General features: G+C 43.4%; 1 protein-coding gene across 1 annotated transcript in view; it reads left to right on the top strand.

Moving 5' to 3' along the window:
- Window positions 1–2,519: 2,519 nt before the first annotated feature.
- Window positions 2,520–18,272, top strand: part of cacna2d4a (calcium channel, voltage-dependent, alpha 2/delta subunit 4a) — a 46,082-nt gene continuing 30,329 nt past the window's right edge. The window contains exons 1-27 of the mRNA XM_068755557.1: window positions 2,520–2,656; window positions 4,289–4,370; window positions 5,192–5,308; window positions 5,459–5,518; window positions 5,605–5,767; window positions 5,855–5,986; window positions 6,258–6,318; window positions 6,879–7,029; window positions 7,659–7,733; window positions 8,440–8,529; window positions 8,654–8,767; window positions 8,909–8,987; window positions 9,751–9,884; window positions 10,563–10,640; window positions 10,727–10,807; window positions 10,890–10,964; window positions 11,055–11,141; window positions 11,239–11,310; window positions 11,440–11,501; window positions 11,649–11,716; window positions 11,962–12,007; window positions 12,116–12,213; window positions 12,323–12,416; window positions 12,518–12,610; window positions 13,084–13,211; window positions 13,751–13,876; window positions 14,446–14,514. Of these exons, the coding sequence (XP_068611658.1) occupies window positions 2,520–2,656; window positions 4,289–4,370; window positions 5,192–5,308; window positions 5,459–5,518; window positions 5,605–5,767; window positions 5,855–5,986; window positions 6,258–6,318; window positions 6,879–7,029; window positions 7,659–7,733; window positions 8,440–8,529; window positions 8,654–8,767; window positions 8,909–8,987; window positions 9,751–9,884; window positions 10,563–10,640; window positions 10,727–10,807; window positions 10,890–10,964; window positions 11,055–11,141; window positions 11,239–11,310; window positions 11,440–11,501; window positions 11,649–11,716; window positions 11,962–12,007; window positions 12,116–12,213; window positions 12,323–12,416; window positions 12,518–12,610; window positions 13,084–13,211; window positions 13,751–13,876; window positions 14,446–14,514 (2,572 nt within the window). The remainder of the gene's footprint in view (window positions 2,657–4,288; window positions 4,371–5,191; window positions 5,309–5,458; window positions 5,519–5,604; window positions 5,768–5,854; window positions 5,987–6,257; window positions 6,319–6,878; window positions 7,030–7,658; window positions 7,734–8,439; window positions 8,530–8,653; window positions 8,768–8,908; window positions 8,988–9,750; window positions 9,885–10,562; window positions 10,641–10,726; window positions 10,808–10,889; window positions 10,965–11,054; window positions 11,142–11,238; window positions 11,311–11,439; window positions 11,502–11,648; window positions 11,717–11,961; window positions 12,008–12,115; window positions 12,214–12,322; window positions 12,417–12,517; window positions 12,611–13,083; window positions 13,212–13,750; window positions 13,877–14,445; window positions 14,515–18,272) is intronic.

Below are 18,272 nucleotides of genomic sequence, written 5' to 3'. Positions count from 1 at the left end.
TGCAATTAATGTGATGAAAATCACCAAACAAAATTGTTGGGCTTTGATTTTGTTAGACTACAAAACCTTCATTCCGATTCAACATAACTTTATTGTGCAAATTAAAGGATCAAATCTATAAACGATCCCTTTTAATCCCATAGAAACCAAATTAATTTGTTTTCTATGGGATTTTAAGGCATTCTATTGTTGTGTACGTGTTTGTGTTTTGCTGTCTGTGTGTAAAGAAAATCCTACATCATTCCATCAGATGGGTTCCGGACCGTTGGTTTAGCTGATGGAGCCAAATGTAAAAGCTGACTATTAGCCCTGACTGGGACTAATCAATGGCCTTTGGTGGGAGAGGCAGGGTCTTCAGTCCGTATGGACTTCCAGTCACGTCTGTTTCCGCTCAGAGGGAGGATGTCATCAACCTGAACTGATTCAAGGAATCCAAAATATTTTGTGATTATTATCATTTGGGATTCTTGCTTTATTTTTAATTAAACATCATCTTGTAATAAATTGTATTTCTTTGGAACCAAAATGTATTAATCTCAACGTGGGATCAGGTGAGTAGTTTCTGTGGTATTTAATGGTATTTTTGTACTTTGATTTATTCATATATATTTCTGTAATATGACAGCATTCATCCACATCAATAGTGATCTGTGACACTACTGGTACATGGATGTATACATGAGCATGTATGTCTAGATACTGTATGTGTATCACTAAAGCTCAGTCGGTCTCTGAGCAGTGTAGGATTATAACGCAGCATTCAATGCAGACTGTGGCTTTGTGTGTGTGTGTGTTTGTGTGTGTGTGTGTGTGCGTGTGTGTGTGTGTCCGCGGTATTAAGTTAAATGCAGCTTAATGGTTCCGGCGGCCGACAACCCATCTGAGGCGCAGACGTCGACATTTATACTAATTAGGAAATATACATTTTAATTTTGTAATAATTTCTGTTTAAATAATTTGCAATAGTAGAACTCTCTCTCTCTCTCTCTCTCGCTGTGTGTGTGGTAATTAGAGTCCACTAGGTGTCTCAGTGTGTTTACATTTGTGTCAGATGAGTTAGTTCCCTATTAATACAGTATCCGTCCAAACGAGACCTCCTCTCCTCCTTTTTTTTTTAGAATTGTTTTCTTCCTCATCCAATTTCTATTTTTATTTATCCCCCCCGTTTCCCATGACAGATGAGGACACTTCCACTAACTGTCTTTCTTCGTTTAAAACAGAAACACGGAAAAAGTTCATGAGGAAAAGCAGATGTGAAAGAGTGAGGTAAAATAAAAAGAGGGAAGGAAACAGCGAGAAAGAAAAATTAATGAGAAAAGAGCCAGGGAGAGATGTGTGTGTGAGAGCAAGAGCGCAGGAGAGTGAAAAGGAGGGATGAAGGGAGGAGGGGTTTAATCCTGCCTGGATTATAGTATAAACTGGTGCCGGAAAGCAGGAGGAGATACTCCGAAGAGGGAGATAGAGGTAGTCCCTCCATCCCTCCATCCGTGCATCTTATTCCCAATCCACGGTGGCATTTGTGTGGCAGCCTCGCAAGATTTCGGTCTGGATCCATCCGGGTGTGAGGTCATCAGAGAGGAGCCATTCAGGAAAACGCAAGGCAGAAAATAACTTGATGTCTCTCGGGAATATTTATCTCTGTGTGCGTCCACCTTTGGATCACTTGGTTGCCGAGTAACAGGGACCGGGGCTCGAGTTTTACCAGGACATCCCAAGCCTTTCATCGGCCTCCTTTTTTTCCCCTCCTCATCATCTTGTAGATCAGAGAGCGCGAGCATGGAAGAGAGGAGTGGTTGATGTGAGGGATGGAAATAGCATCAAGAGGTGCAGGAATATGGGAAGAATGGGCAAACCCCGATGTGTAGACGTGACCTTTGACACCGGAGACAAAAGCTTCCTGGACCCCATCGAGCGCCGGGACAACCGGCTGAGCTGACGTCAGATCATCAGATGTTTTCATTGTTTCTAGTTTTATTGGAACTTTAATTCCATACTCTCAGATGGAACGCTTTTAAAGCTCTGACCCGATGACATAGTGAGTAATCTCCGGTGCCGTGCTGTCTCGGATGAATTGGGCAAGAACTTTAATCTTCCTGCAACCCACTTTTTGAGCCGGAGCTTCTGTCAAATTAGCATCCCCGTATTTCTGGACGCTACATTGAATTGTTTTAATTTAGTTTAGTGTTTAGTGGACATAAAAAATAAAAAAAATCAGAGCTAAAAGAGGTTGAATATTTGAATGGTAGAAGGATGCTAATGCTAATGGTAATAGTTGAGAAGGACAAACAAGCCGATAATAATATAAAATCTTATTGCAGGCTGATTTTACAACTTCGTTTTCAAATGAAAATAGTCCCTGTGGGACCTCTATCAATCGCGCCCCAGTCATTGTCAAGGGTGCGCTCCCTGTGACCTGAGTGTGTCTAATCTCACTTCACGTCGTTCCCAATTCCTTTCTTTTCTCTTGGAGGCGCTGTGAGACAATTGCTGGACGGATGCTGATCGCGGCAGCTGCAGGGATGAATCGCCGGAGCCGGGGAAGCACTGGGAAGGCCAGCAAATCAGGCAGGAGTGGGCTCATGATGCTGCTGTGGATTATCCTCTCCAGCTCAATGTGCCTGATGGTCGACGGCCAGATGAAGATCTCACCAGAAACGTGAGTCACGTTTGCACGAGGAAACCCAGACAGTGTTAGGGCCTGATGCGTCCGGATGAGCTGCATGTGATTAAAAACTATATGAGCACCGGGAACATGGCATCTATTGCATGAGTGCCAAAAGCAGACACATCTGGCACAGTTTCTCATGCAAATATTTGAGCTTATTATTTAATATTCTTCATGACTAGAATCTACCAATCTGTTCTCTAAATACAAACGTGACTCTTACCCAAGGGATCTATAATATTTCCTTATGCCCAGTGAGCTTTATTTTCTCACCAGCTCTCACTTTCACATATATTTCTCCTGGGAATGAAGTGCTGTGTTTGCTTGCTGTCCAGAATTCCTTTTTCTGAACAGTTTTCAAACCTCCTGCTGACATGAAACACACGGATGGTCTACCAAAGTCCGTGTTGGACAAGGTTGAGCGAGAAAGACAAAGAGAAAAATACGCATTTTAACTCACTGTGTCTCTGCGCACTGTTTGGCTACGACAATAGATTTATCAGCAAAAAAAAACTTAAACTTGGTTTAATATGTGATCGCGGGATCTATTTTGGTGGTGTGTGAGTTCTGTTGCCAGAGGGGGGGACTGAAAGCTCTGGGGAAGGCAGAGTTCAGCAGGCCAACACAGGTCACTGAGCCCAACGCGCTTCACTCTTTCTGGGGAAGACTTGGCAGCAGGGCCCCCCCCCCTCTGGCTCTGCTAGTTAGTAGCAGGCCTTGAGTGGAACATTTAAGGCTACAAAGGTCAAGTATTTGGCCTCAGTCGGAAGCTGCCACACGGAAAACGGACATAACAACACACAGGGAGCAGCGACACATTTCTGAGTCGTAGCTTAAGGCATTTGTCCGGGGCCTTAATCCTTCTCATCTGAAAATGAGATTTTCTCTTTATCAGAAAAGTAGGTAAACAAAAGTGTAAAATTAGATGCTGTTCCGAGTATCACATTGAACATTTGCCACCCTTTGCCCTTTTGCCCGGGTAGAGGGTTAACGACTGAGCTTGACATAAGTGTCTTAATCTGACCTTTACGTGGCCTGGTTACTGGCGCTTAACTCAGCGTGGAAGCACTGGGACTGGGAGCATGCGACTAATCACAGGCTATAACACCGGAGGGACTTTAGCCGATCCGCCGTGTTTTAGAATGAAACTACACTCGTTTTCAGATTCGGCAACAAGTCCTCGATGATATTTCATGACTGTCCCGCCTGCTAACTGGCAGCAAGCCGACTGATTCCCCATCGGTTCAGCCGTCTGTCATATCCTGTCTAGGTCCATACCTTAGTTGGATTCACAAAGAGGATTTAAAGAATTACTGCATGTTGGAGTGACCGGCTGACCCCCTCAGGCCGTCGGCTTTCTTTGTCACCTGCACGCTAATCTGTTTAGATCTATTATTAGTGAATAAAAGGTAACCTCTTAACATGATTGGTTGCTTTTCAGGAAACGGAATCTTGGACGGAGGACGCTTTCAGAAATGCTAAATGTGATCTAATAGAGGTTAATGGCGAGTACTAACCACGTAGGCGCTCTGCAATAAATTAGAAAAGAAAAAAGCCAAGATGTTATTATATCATCGTCATCGTAGTATATTGTGACACTGATCGTCTCTATCGGGTGTCCAGGGTGCAGCAATGGGCCGTATCCTTTGGGAAAGAGATAACAGCCCTGTCCGCCAGATACTCTGGAGCTAAACTGCTACAGAAGGTGAGAGATGAAGTACACGCCCGCACATTTAAAAGAAAATACACATAAATACTGTCACACAGACACACAAAGTCACAAAGACACAGACAAATAGAAAGAAATCCAAAAGACAATCTCAAAGACACACAGAATTCAGTTTACAGTATAAACAGACAGCTGGATCTTAAATACATGACATCATCAGTCAGTGGCTCCTCCCCCCCTCCCTGCCCTCTGCTCCATCAGCCAATAGGAACGCGGCTCTCTGGCATACTGTATCTGAACAACATCTGCACATGGCCCAGAGACCAATGTGATGACACAGTTAATTCAACACATGAGCTCCAGTAAATGTCAAGTCGATGTCCCGTCACCCGTGGAACTCTTACCTGAGAGACTGTAAAGGAAGCTGTGTGTGTGTGTTTGTGTGTTTTTTAGTCCCCCCCCCCCCCCCCAGCAGGCCCATTCACCATCTGCCACGCGTTCAAACACAACACAAAAGCTGTGCTCACGGAAACATGCACCGACTGACCGCCGTCTCCCTCTGCAGCGCGGATCGCACTTTGCTTTACACGTGTGTGTGTGTGTCTCCCTTGTAAATGAACATTTGAGGGATTTTTCCATTCATTTTCCTTTTTTCTCTTCATGAAATATTTTCCTGTCACAGTGTTATTAAGATGGGATAATTAACTTAATGAAGCACAAGAAGATTACTGAAAAGCCATCCCCTGCCATCGTGACATATTATTTATCACCGACGCAGGAAATGAACCTTCCAATTCCAGTTCTCACCGCTTCTCTTTTCTTCTTCTCTGATGAACCGATCGGGATCTGCGCCAAAGAAATACAAGGACATCGAGGCTACGGTGAAAATAGAGGAGGTGGATGGAGAGGAACTCGTGAGAACGTTTGCTGAGGAGATGGAGGAGATGCTTGGGAGGAAGATGAAATCTGTGAAGGTAATAAAGACTGTGAAATTGTCAAAAGCCTTCCTTTGGGCTCGTTTAAACACATTTAATCCCAGCATTACTTTTAGTCTGGACTAATAATCTTTCCTACACGGACGATGAAATGGCAGAGGATACTTGACCTGCTGTATTTTATCCCAGAGGCTGGCAGAAGCAGCCGAGGATGCAGATTTTTACCACCAATACAATGAAACACTGGAGGTATGAGGCGAGATCTTCCAAAATCATCGTCGCCATTTTGTTCGGCTGTTGTCACATCTACCGGTAATCATCCTCTGCTCTTCTAGTATGAGTACTACAACTCCTTGCTGATCAACACGGTGGAGGAGGATGGGCGCCCGCTGCCGCTGGGAGGACCGTTCCCTCTGGAGGAAAACGAGCACTTCAATAAGCTCCCGGTCAACACGCGACTGAGTAACATACAAGTCCCTACCAACGTCTACAACAGAGGTGCGGACGCCGGCGTCCCCTCCAGCAAGCCAGCGCGCTGCATCAGGTTCCATGTTCCATTAATGGCGCGTCTCTCTCTTTCCGCAGATCCGGATATCCTGAATGGAGCCTTCATGTCTGAGGCGCTGAACGAAGTGTTCATTGATAACTTCCAAAAAGATCCCACCCTCACCTGGCAGTACTTCGGCAGCTCCGCGGGCTTTTTCAGGCTCTATCCGGGTGTGTGCACATCGGAATCTAAAATTCCAACGCACATTGATAAACGTTGGCATCTTTTTCATCGTCAGGTTTTTAGAGGCGCTGTAGAAACCTTTGACCGCTCCACTGTACTCAGTTTGACCTCCGCTTCGCCCGCTGGGGGGTTTTCTCCAGCGTGTGTGTGACTGTGTGTGCAAAGAGCAGCAATTGCAAGACGATTTGCGACACAGCTTGTTTGACTCATCTGCCACCTCTTCTATCTTCCCCTTCATAAATCTCTCTCTCTCTCCAGGGATCCAGTGGACTCCAGATGAAAATGGTGTGGTCACCTTCGACAGCAGGAACAGAAACTGGTACCACCCACCTTCCTTTTTTTGTGCTCTGACTGCAGCTCTCTGCGGCGTTTGAAAGTGCACAGGAATCAGGAAGCGATCCATCCTAATGAACGTTAAGACGACAACTCAGCGCAGTTTGACGCTCCACCCTCCAGTTCTGGGTCCGAGCATCGTCCCAACCGAGCAATCTTTGAGAATGTCAATGGGTGTATGGCAAGCTGGCACCAGTTTGTCCACATCAGTGATTGTTCGGCCATGTGAGCATGTTGAATCAGCAGCAGAGGCAGTCAGCTTGCTGTTCGGCCTCTCAGAACAGCGACTTTCTCCATTAAGCGCTGTCTCTTGTTGCTTTTTTTTTCTTCCTGTAGGTGCAGAAGCTGTGAAATGTAAATGCAGTGCCTTTTTTGAGTCAGCCTTTTTTCTGGGTTAAATCTTTGGAGTTATTTTGTCATTTAGCCTTACCCTTTAAAAAAAATTCAACCTTGATCTGAAAATATTATTGATGACTCAGTAAAAAGTATCTCTTGAAATCTTGTCCTACTACCATTAAATGCTCCATATATACGGCCTTTTTCCAGGTATATCCAGGCGGCCACGTCTCCAAAAGACGTGGTGATCGTGGTGGATGTCAGTGGCAGCATGAAGGGACTCAGGCTGACGATAGCCAAACACACCATCAACACCATCCTGGACACGCTGGGAGAAAACGACTTTGTTAACATCATAGCTGTAAGCACACACCGCAGGAACACAGCTGAGACAAGTTAATGCACGCAGGTATAGAATAGGTATGAGATGGCACAAATTAAATGTTCATTTTTTACAGTGCGGCTTCGATTTTCAGTTTTGCTGTTAGGGTTTCCAGGATTTTTGGCTGTGTGCAGCCCTACAACCACAAATCAGTGTAATAAGCGAGGTTTATCTTGGTATTATGTGTGTGTGTGTGTGTAATCGTACACCGGAGGCAAATCCGCTCCCCTAAGCCAGAATTTAAAGCTGCACCCTTTTTGATGGAGCGACCAATGTGGGAAAAATAGAAAGCAGCTATTACGAATCCTGCTTCCTTTCGACTCAAACTTTGAGGCAAAGCAGGGAAATAAATGCTCCGAAAAATATCTGAAATTAGCAATAAAATCTATTTCAGCACAGAGAGCCGAACTCATTACTAATTATTATGAATGCACCACAATCAAACTGTGTTAAATAGCAACTAGGTCTTTGAAGATGATGGATTTGGTGGTTGAGTTGAGGGTAGCAACACTTGACTGTCACTTAATCGCAGCCTCTTTTGAAAGTGAACCGTATCGACCTGTGTCGTGGCTGATTATGCTGAGTCATGCCTTGATTTCTGTCTCCAGTACAGTGACTATGTTCGTTACGTGGAGCCCTGCTTCAAGGGCATGCTGGTTCAGTCTGATCTGGACAACAGAGAGGTATATTATTCCATCCTTCTTTTATTTCTCTTCCCTGACTTCATGCATCCTGCACCATTCATATCCCACTGCTTATTTATTTTCCCTTCATTCCTCCTCATCTGTTTTTTTTTTTTTTTTGTAATATACCGACACCTCCTCAGTCTGCTTAATCGTTGCGTGTGTTTGCGTGTGCGCGTGTTACGCTTTGGATGTACGCCCTACTTTTTACTCTCCTTCGCATCGCGCCGAGATCAGGTGAGGTCACTGATTTTTGAAGTAGGTCACGTGACCTCTCAGTAGGGGGGGGATGTGATTGGTCGAGCGCGTAGCGATGGGGGGGGGGGGGGGGGGGCAGAATGCGGCTCACAGATGTTGGCTGTCCCGCTGATGCAAAAACTCAGTGGGAACACACTCAGGGAGGACAGGGACACGATCAGCTGTTTTACGGCTGTTATATAAGTCGCACCTTCCCAGACAAATAGCAATCTATTGAAGTCAGTGATCTACAACAATTTACACAACTACAATTCATTATAGGAGCTGTGCTGATTTATCATGGTTTCCCTGCTCAGGATAACCTCCTGGATTGTAGCGAAGATACTGAGTAACAGGGAGTTAAGGATAGTCCAGTATTTCCCTCACGGCCTCATCCATATTTTTCTCTTGCGATCTGCAGTTTGGCGACAGATGTCGTATTTGTTGATTCGTCTGCATTTCTCTGCAGCATTTCAAGCATTTGGTCGATGAGCTTCACGTCAAAGGAGAGGGCAAAGTGAAGAAAGCAATGAAGGAGTCTTTCAAGATCCTCAATGAGGTCAGTGGCCCTTTGCAGCACCCACGGCAAATGTTGAGTTTTTACAAGGTGTGTCATTGCTGGCAATTAAGTGAAATGCTGTTTGTGAATGTGTGTGTGTGTGTGTGTGTGTGTGTGTGTTTAGGCTGCAGCACTGGGCCAAGGCAGCCTGTGTAACCAGGCCATCATGCTGATAACAGACGGAGCCATGGAGGACTTCCAGGATGTTTTTGAAGAGTTCAACTGGCCGGAGCGAAGGGTACGACGCACAAACACACACACACACACACGTACCGACAATAAACTACAAGCGTCATTAAGAGTGGGTATACAAAGTTGTTTAGAGCAATAAACGACCGGGCTGTATCACATCTCACTGTGGATTTTGTCGTGCCTCCAGGTTCGCGTGTTCACCTATCTGATTGGACGGGAGATGACATTTGCTGAAAATGTTAAATGGATCGCCTGCAACAACAAGGGTATAAAAGGAAACTGGGTCCCGAAAGTTGAGAAATCATCTCAAGTCACGTGCCAATCTTTTTATAAATGCACTAAGAGCAAAGAATGCTGGCCCTCTATCATATGCTGCAGGACCAGGCATTAAATGCTGCCCCCTTGTGGATTACGCAGGCCATGCAGCAGGTCAGACCTGGAAATAATCCCTTTATATTGCTCTGAGCGCATCGAAAGCTAAATCGTAAATGCCTGATGATACAAAAAGATGCACTGTAAACACATCTCTGACCAAAAATATCATATTGGCATGCGTGCGTGACGGGTAACAGGTGTTCGCCCTTCTGTCGCCTCCGTTGGCAGTCGCTTCAGCCAACAACAAAAACCATATTACATAAACAGACAAAAGCATCCTTTACATTTCCACGAAACAATTTATAATCCTGCTTTCAGTTTTAGTGGAGCGGGCAGGTCAAAATAATATTCCCAGTCTCTCTTGGGGAGATGTTCCAAAAAGAAAAAAAAAGGGGGGGGGGGGGCATTTACATAGCCGAATCTGGCAGCGCTTCAGGAGCTTCACCGCAGGTATCCCATTGACGTCATTGGTTTTCTCACGTGTAGAAATCCCATAAATCTTAGGCTGAGCCAATTTTTTATTAACATGAGAAACACATTTGCACATCCCAAAATCCCAAAATCGAGCAGCAGGAAGAAAAAAATAACGAGGTGAATATTTTATTTTCTGAAATATACGAGTCCCATCTGAGTGCAGTAATTGTATTCCTGCAGGTTACTACACGCACGTCTCCACTCTGGCTGACGTCCAGGAAAACGTAATGGAGTACCTTCATGTTCTCAGCCGACCGATGGTCATCAATCACGATCATGACATCATCTGGACCGAGGCCTACATGGACAGTGTGGTGAGGGCTTCATTCACACACATGCATACACGCTGATAAATGGCCTTAATCATTTCAGACAAGTCTATTACTGTTGGTAGTGATTTGCTGTATTGATTTCTTTAGAGCCTCTCATCTCTGTGAAAACATTTAAAGCCGGTCTATTTATCTCTGTGCCGCTCTCCATGGTGCTGAAACACAAAATATTTACCCTCATAGCAAGACCAAATCAGTCCTGCTCAAACAGAAATACTCAATGAATATGATTATTTGCTATTTATATTCCACCTATATGTCACCAGCTGCTACATCCCTCAATTTATACCCATCTTTGCCACATGTTCCATCTTTTCTACACTTTTCATACATTTTTTCTTTCCTCCATCTCCACCTTCAGTTACCAATCTCACAAGAGGTAATTCAACTCATAGCTTTGCTTCACTACTTTTATCCTTTTAAGTTAGGATAGTCCTGTAAAATACAGTATCTAGTATTGCTTAGCCTTTCAACAGGTAGTAGTTTTAAAATTGCATAGCTAGCATTACCATTCTCTAGATCGGGCAGATGTAGCATTGCTAGATTCTACGTCACCTCCCAGTCCGTATTCATTTAACTTCATTTCATATACATTTATGCTTCTGATAACTTTGCTAACTAATTTAGCTTACAACCTAATGTGTTTATATTTCTGTGCGACAGCTCTTTAACAGTCAAGCACAAAGCCTGCTCTTGATGACCTCAGTCGCCATGCCTGTGTTCAGCAAGAAGAAAGAGACTGTAAATATTAATTTAACTAGCCAGAACATATATCATCCTAAATTTGTACATATATATATATATGAAACGGCTGTCTTTTCCTGTAGTTGTCTCACGGGATTCTTCTGGGAGTGGTGGGAACTGATGTGGCCTTGAGGGAACTGATGAGATTAGCTCCAAGATACAAGGTCAACATCCTCATTATATCCATTGTCAAGAATAATAATGTAAACATGCGCCGTATTGATTCATTACCATGTGTCTCATCAGCTGGGTATCCATGGCTACGCCTTCCTCATCACCAACAACGGCTACATCCTCTCTCATCCCGACCTACGACCTTTGGTATACAGACCGTGCAGTAGTAAATTACAGCGACTGGCAAACTGCACAGCCCTGATGTTTGTGTGTTTTTGTTTGATGTATTTATATCAGTATAAGGAGGGGAAGAAGCTGAAGCCAAAACCCAACTATAACAGCGTCGATCTGTCGGAAGTGGAATGGGAAGACACGGAGGAGAAGGTAACACATTCCTGTGGTTTTCAAACAGGGCTCCGTATCCATAGTGTAGCTTGATGAAAACGAATGCACTGCTGAATATGTGATGACTGCGCTTCAGCTGAGGACGGCCATGGTTAACGGGGGCACGGGGACCCTGACTTTAGACGTGAGAACAGCAGTGGATAAAGGAGTAAGTATTTTTACTCTTGTCTTTTCTTTTAGTATTTTCTTTTTATTTGTTTTGCTACTCCATTTGTATCTTTTATCGCTCTTTTTTTTCTTTTTTTTTCTTTCCCCACATTCTCTCTGTCTCTCACAGGGGAGAGTGATGTTCCTGAAGAATGATTACTTCTACACCATCCTCGACGAGACGCCGTTTAGGTTGGTTTGATTGTTAAAGTGTCTAGTTTTAATCGACATATCAACAAATAGTGTTTCTAACATCTTTCGAAATCATTTGAAGCTTGACTCGGTCGACCTTTTGACATATGATATGTAATAAAATCATGTTTTTTTTGTGTTTGGCAGCCTGGGGATTGTATTGACGAGGGGACATGGACAGTTTATCTTTATCGGAAATGTTTCTGTCGAAGAGGGTACGTCTTCCTTTCCTTTATTTACTCCTGCTCGTCTTTTTTGCACTCTAAAGTTTTTGTTTTTTTACACCACTAAGACAGAAAATAGCCATGCCCCAGATATTCTTGAATCTTGAAAAACAGAGATTGTGACCATATTTCACGGTTGCTTGTTATGCTGGTATTGAGCTTCAGAGGATGCTGGTTTTTAATCGTTTTTTGTGATTTTTAGATTTGATGGGTAAGTGTCTTTTTTTCCGTTTCAGGTCTCCATGACCTCCTGGCTCCAGATGTGATCCTAGCCAGTGAATGGTGAGCTTTACACAACCAACAGACGTCACAAGCTTTCCACCAGAATTCTCCTATGTTTCTCCTATGACCACACTGTACATTTTTATCGCGTTTTGCGTGTTCTCATAGGACCTACTGTGAGACAGACATCGACCCGGCTCACCGCAAGCTGAGCCAGTTCCAGGCGATGGTGCGATACCTGACTGGCAAAGAGCCAGACCTGCAGTGTGAGCGGATGCCTTCATTATCTTTTGGTTCACTTTCTGAATGCAGCTTAGCTTTTGATCCTTTTTTTTGTTGGATCATATTAGATAAAAGTGTGTTTTCTTTCTACAGGCGATGTTCTGTTGTTGCAGCAAACTCTATTTGATGCTGTGGTCACAGCTCCTATGGAGGCCTACTGGACGGCCCTCATGCTCAACGCATCTGGGTCAATATCAACAATTCAACACCTACTTAAGTGTTATTTTATTCCAGAAATAGATTTGTAATTATGAACTAATAATTCTTCCTGCTATCCCCCCCCCTCAGTATGGATGAAGGGGTAGAAACAGCTTTCCTGGGGACCCGCTCAGGCCTGATGAGATTTCAGAGATACGCTGGTATCGAGAAAAGAACTGCAAAGTGAGTAAGAAAAGCACAAAGATGTGTCTATACAAAATATATTCACATCAAGTATCAAATAAGTTATTCTCGTGTGTCCACAGTCAATACCTGTTGTTTATGTGAGAGTGATAATTGATAGATTGAGACTGTAAAGTGATGGTTTGCCCCTTAGTGGTCAACAAAAGTACACGCAAAGACAAAACTGATGCATTCTGGTTGTCTAAAATATTAATACTATTTTTGTTTTCAGCCTGTCCTGTAAAAGTTATAATTTTCAAACATGTAATAAAACTGATAAAAAAAATAATAATTCAGCCTGTTGAAGGGCCAGACACAACTTCCTTTTATATATTTTTTTCCCTAAAACTATTCCAAATTCTATCAATTGTCCATCTTATCCTGTCTTTCCTTCTGACTCATTTTTTAAGCAGGGAATGGTGCAGTTGTTGTTGTTGTTGTTTTCCTAAAAGCTTATTTTTTCCGTTCCACAGGTCTTTTCTGACCGCTGCAGACAAGGAAAACCTTTTCACACTGGACCATTTCCCAGTGTGGTATCGCAGAGCAGCCGAGTACCCAGCAGGACAATTCCTCTACTACTTACCCAGAGAGGAGAGTCGAGGTACACACACATTTACTGGCGATGTGAAATTCTCCAAACAGGCACGCAAAATATGTCGTACTCATTTATTTATGATTTTCTCAGCCACGTTCAGCAGGTCGAGCCAGAAACCCATCAGTGACAGGCTCATTTCTCTGTAGTCTGCAGGCTACAGCTACTCATTTCTGTTTACTTTATTATTTTACACAAGACAGGCTTGAAAAGTATGAAAAATATACAGCCAGTCTGGGTTTATTATTCGCCCTGAGGTCGGAATGTTGTGACGAATAATCAGCCGCTCCGGAGGAACAGACATCATGTTTGCCATCGTATCGTATTGACACTCTGCTCCGTCTTTAAATCGATCAAAAGATGAAAGATTTAATCTCTGAAATTGTTTTATTAAAACACTGTTTGCGTGGTGTTCTCAATGATAACTAATCCCTTCTCGAGCGTGTACCTATAGGAATCTTTACATGCTCTGCTATAAAAGTCCAAAAGGTCTTGCACGACCTTGAACACATTTGAGGTTGATCTCAGATGGAGATTGTTGTGCTCAGATGCGTTCAGGGACTATGAGGCTGACTATAGCGCCATCCGGAGTGAAGAGGAGGTGGAACTCCATGCAGAGGAGGAGGGAGGGAGGAAACGGAGGGGGGCAGAGGAGGAGGAGGAGGAGGAGGAGGGTAGAGGAAGACTTTTACCCATACTATGCATGCCTCCGCTCTCCATTTGTCCCCATTTATTTTCTTTTTTTTCCTCAACCCCAATTTCAAAGCATGATAAGCACTGCGATGCACAGTTTCTCATTCCATCGGTGCTGCCCTGTTCTTTTTTCTCTCCTCCTATTCGGATTATATTAATCGATAAGTTTTCACATTCTGTTGCATTAACTTTTAATCTGGCCTCATGCCAGGAAGGCTGTGAATAGACACACAGAGGACGCATGTGTGACTTGATTAACATTTATTTATTGCCGACTGAGTCCGAGTCAATCTATCGCCCACACATTTTCAAACACATTTCAGCATTTCCGTGCATTTCCTACTAGTGCGCATGGATTTCCAAATAATGCACTTATTATGTGACAAAAGAAGAACATTTATCTTCGCAGTTCTCACGCGCACAGACTCACGCATGTGTGTTTACACAGGAATACTTGGTGTATTTGTCATGGGATGTGGGCTTGCATGCATTCATGATTCCACATGCATGTGTAGATGAAGAGCTTGCTAACTGTGTGTCGCTCCGCCAGCAGGGAGGATCGTCATTGCGACCACTGCTGTCACCGTCACGGTGGGCAAGAAAACGGCCATCGCTGGAGGTAGGGAGAACGTTTTACCCAACTGTTATCACGCCGATCCACTTTCTCTTCTCTTCATCTCTCGTCTGTCTAATCTGTGATTTTAGATTAGAAAACTGAGTGTTTTGTTTGATTCCTGGGTGACATTTGAACTCTGATTGATGGCAGCATCACCTCGCCGGCGGCTTTTATTTATCGTCGACATGCTGTGTTTTGCACTAAGACAAGCCAATGACAACTTGTTGTCTTGTTGTTTTGATGTAATTGACAAGCATTTATATTTTATGGTTTGCTGGCACTCTTTCTTGTACAAGCTTGTCTGGATGGCGGGGGGGAAAGGTGTTTTGAGGACAGGAGGATTTTGTGAGCTGTGTGTAATTTGAGTAGAAACCACTGGTGAATCACAATTGTCTGAGTGTGTTTGTGCATGTGTTTGTGTGTGTGTGTGTGTGTGTGTGTGTGTGTGTGTGTGTGTGTGTGTAGTCCTCCCTGCATGCATTTGTCTCATGCTGAGATGAAAACACATGCACTTAGAAACATGCGTAAACCCATGTGCTTATCCGTACTCCTCAGCTTTCCTAGGGATTATCTCAGGTGTGAAAATCATGTTATAATTGGAAATGGAAAACAGGAATCAGCGAGGGAATTCAAAATTTTGCTGCTTCTTATTTTTTTTGTCAATTTCCTTTTTTCCACACTTTGGATCATTCTTTTCTCTCTGCTTGTTCGGAAGCATTTATTCCACTCCTTTGAATCGGATTAAGTTAAGTGTGCGATGGCGTCAGATGACCATATAAGGTCAAAAATGGCAATGTTTACTCATTTATAGTGAATTTCAGGGAGACCATCTTTTTTTTTATCAGCTGTTTCACTTTAGTAAAAGCAGGGAGAAGCAGCATAAATATTTTACAGACGCTCTCTCTCGCTCTGATTTAATTAGCACAAGTCCTCCCTCACAAAACGTTGTGCACCAGTCGTCACGTCTCTTTGACTGTCTTTAATCTCACATGCATCTGTCCTATCTTACCTCGTCTCCTTCAAAGCTGTCAGAAACATCTCCCTTCCCTGCGCCACACATTTCATTTCCTTGTCTTTCTCCTCTTTTTCCACTGTTGCATCATTTCCCTTTCTCTCTTTGTCCTCTTTGCATCTGCTTCTTTTCACACGCGTGAGCCGAATTTCGCACTTTACCTCCCGGATCGCAACGGAATAAGGCCCCCCTCGTCAAGGCTGTACTGTATCCACCGTTGGCATGGTTACAAGTCTAACTTGTGTCTGTTCTATCTCTGACCACCGAGTGTCAGTGTTCGTCTGAAGAGAGGCTGGTCAGTGTTCTATTTTCTCCTCCTGTGATGAAGGCCAGGGATTTGGCGTTTCAGAGACTGATCCAGAATCAGTCGAGAGTGATTACAAAACTAAAACTGTTTTTCTTTTTTTTTTTTGTTGTTCCCACTGGATTAGCAAACCTCTGAGACAGAAGCGACATAATTTGCATAAATAAACATAACGCGCTCACACTGAAGGAGAAGCAGCCGAGAAAGTGAGATAAGCATGAGAAGGACATGGAGGAGGTAAAGAAGGAGGCAGGAAGTAAGGAGGAAAAAAAGAGCATGAATGGGAGGAAAAGGTGAAATAGAATGTAAGAGCGAAGGACAAAAGGGACAGAGACGAGGCAGACGAAGGTGGAAGTGAAAAAAAAATCGATTGGAAGAGAGGTGACATCAGAGACAAATGGCGACAGGGTACGTGAGAGGAGAGAGAAGATAAGAAAGAGAAAGGTGAGAGGAAATAGAAATGATGAGAGATGAGCTAGCAGAGATAGAAATCCTGTTAATATCTCAGTGTCCTCTTTGACAGGAAAGCCAAATCTTTTGTCGCCTTTCAGTGATTTGGATGTAAATCCGACTCGAGTGTGATATGTTTTTATTCAAATCGATGCATTTTGACCAGAAAATGCTCCACCATCATGTCCACATCATCATCAACAATCATCATGACAAGCACACCATCATTTTCTGGACAGTTCAAGGCCCCCCCCCCCAGTCATCATGGCTGTTGCAGGTTTACGTAACAAACTAGAGGAGTTTTTTTTTTTCTTTGTCGTTACACACAGGCTATAGTAACAGGTTTCAGCTAGCTAAGATACTTAGCTACCAACAACACGAGACTTGCAGACCGGTTGGTGAGACGTTTCTGGATTCATAGACCGAGCTGTGCCATCGCGTTTGTTCCAATTACTGCCGCGATGCCCTTTGAAGTTATGCATTGAAATGGCTTTCAAATATTACGTCACATAAGGATGGAGGCGGCCATCGTTTTACCTTTTTTTTCCAGCTTGATTTCCCAACAGCTCAGCGTTGTGAAAATATTTATTCTGACACAGGAAGTCATGGAAACGTTCCAAAATGAAACAAAATGTAAGGATGCAGAGTCAGTGACCGAGTCTTCTTTCACATCCACTACGGTGTCTTACCTACACGCAAATAAATGTACCAGATGCAAAATTAGTATTAGAAGATAAAGCCGGTCGTCCATGATTAAAACAAATAAGGTTACCTGTCACCTGTTCTAAATGTCGCCCTGGTGAATTTTGGCGACTTGCAGCAGTTCGAGGGCCGTGCTTCACTCTCAATGGCTCAAACTCGCTCTATGCATCTTGCAGAAACTTCTTTCCTACTAAAATAAACACGACAAATGAACACGTTTCAAAGATTTTAAAGCCGGAAAAGAAAAGAAAACTGAGAAGACGTTAACACAACAGAAGACGTACAACATGGATTCATACAGAGGAGCAAAGGCAGTTACGTCAAACTATATTTTGGGGCAACACACCATGTTTGAGACTACAATAGTAATATAATCTGTATCCTACCCAGACATAAGACACTATAAAGTGTTCATTTCCAGCCAATTAAGAGGGAATAGTCCAAGTGTAGAGGAGCGATATGCAATGAAAGCCATATTTTTGGTGATTTTGTTTTATCATGAAAGAGACAAATCTGTTACCAAAAAGCTCACATGAGAATGTTTGCGATGACTGTCCAACAAACGATCATGGATGTAAAAAGAAAGAGTGATGACTTTACTAGGTTTAAAACACAAAGACTCTTTGGCAGTAACAAAATGCATATTGCCGACGTTTCATGGAAAAACAGGGACAACGTTATGCGAGGAGGGGATGTCTTTAACTAACTGTGACTAGTGCCTTAAATAGCACTGGATGGGAAGATGGATGGTGAGATAAAGGGATGAAAGGGAGGTTGGGCTAGCAGCATATTTTTGTTTAATCCCTTGTTCATTATAATCCCACTGGGCAAATGGTCCATTTTAGAAAGTATGAGAGGGGAGGCCAGAGGGAATCTGATCTGATTGGGGAATTAAAGTGCAGGAGTCTGATATTTGTAGTCCTTAAATGAACTTCTGTAGTCCTTTTTCCAGGCGCAGGGTTCTCTGAGATGGTGCTTCCATGCATTAGAGCGGTGAGATCCGTTTTAAAATGAGCTCAGAGCAAACCATATTGGCATTGAAGCAAAGTCTGTGGTCCTTTAAATCTCTACGACGCCATTAAAACTGTTGAGAACAGAATCATGGAATACCAGGAAATTGGTTGGTCCATTTTTTCTCTCTCTTTGAGCCTGACAAATAGAGCTTAGAATCTATTTTAGATGGTTTCTTCTTCGTGAAACTGACAAGACTCATCGTCGAATCTCGTGCACATCTTCCCCATCTGCGACACTCCAAGCATGTTGCTAATCCAGAGAAGCTCCAGAGCGAGACAG

The sequence above is a fragment of the Brachionichthys hirsutus genome, chromosome 22 (genome assembly GCF_040956055.1).
Source record: "Brachionichthys hirsutus isolate HB-005 chromosome 22, CSIRO-AGI_Bhir_v1, whole genome shotgun sequence".
Lineage (NCBI taxonomy): Eukaryota > Metazoa > Chordata > Actinopteri > Lophiiformes > Brachionichthyidae > Brachionichthys > Brachionichthys hirsutus.
Note: the sequence above shows the minus strand (reverse complement) of the source record. Positions and strands in the feature narration are given on the sequence as shown.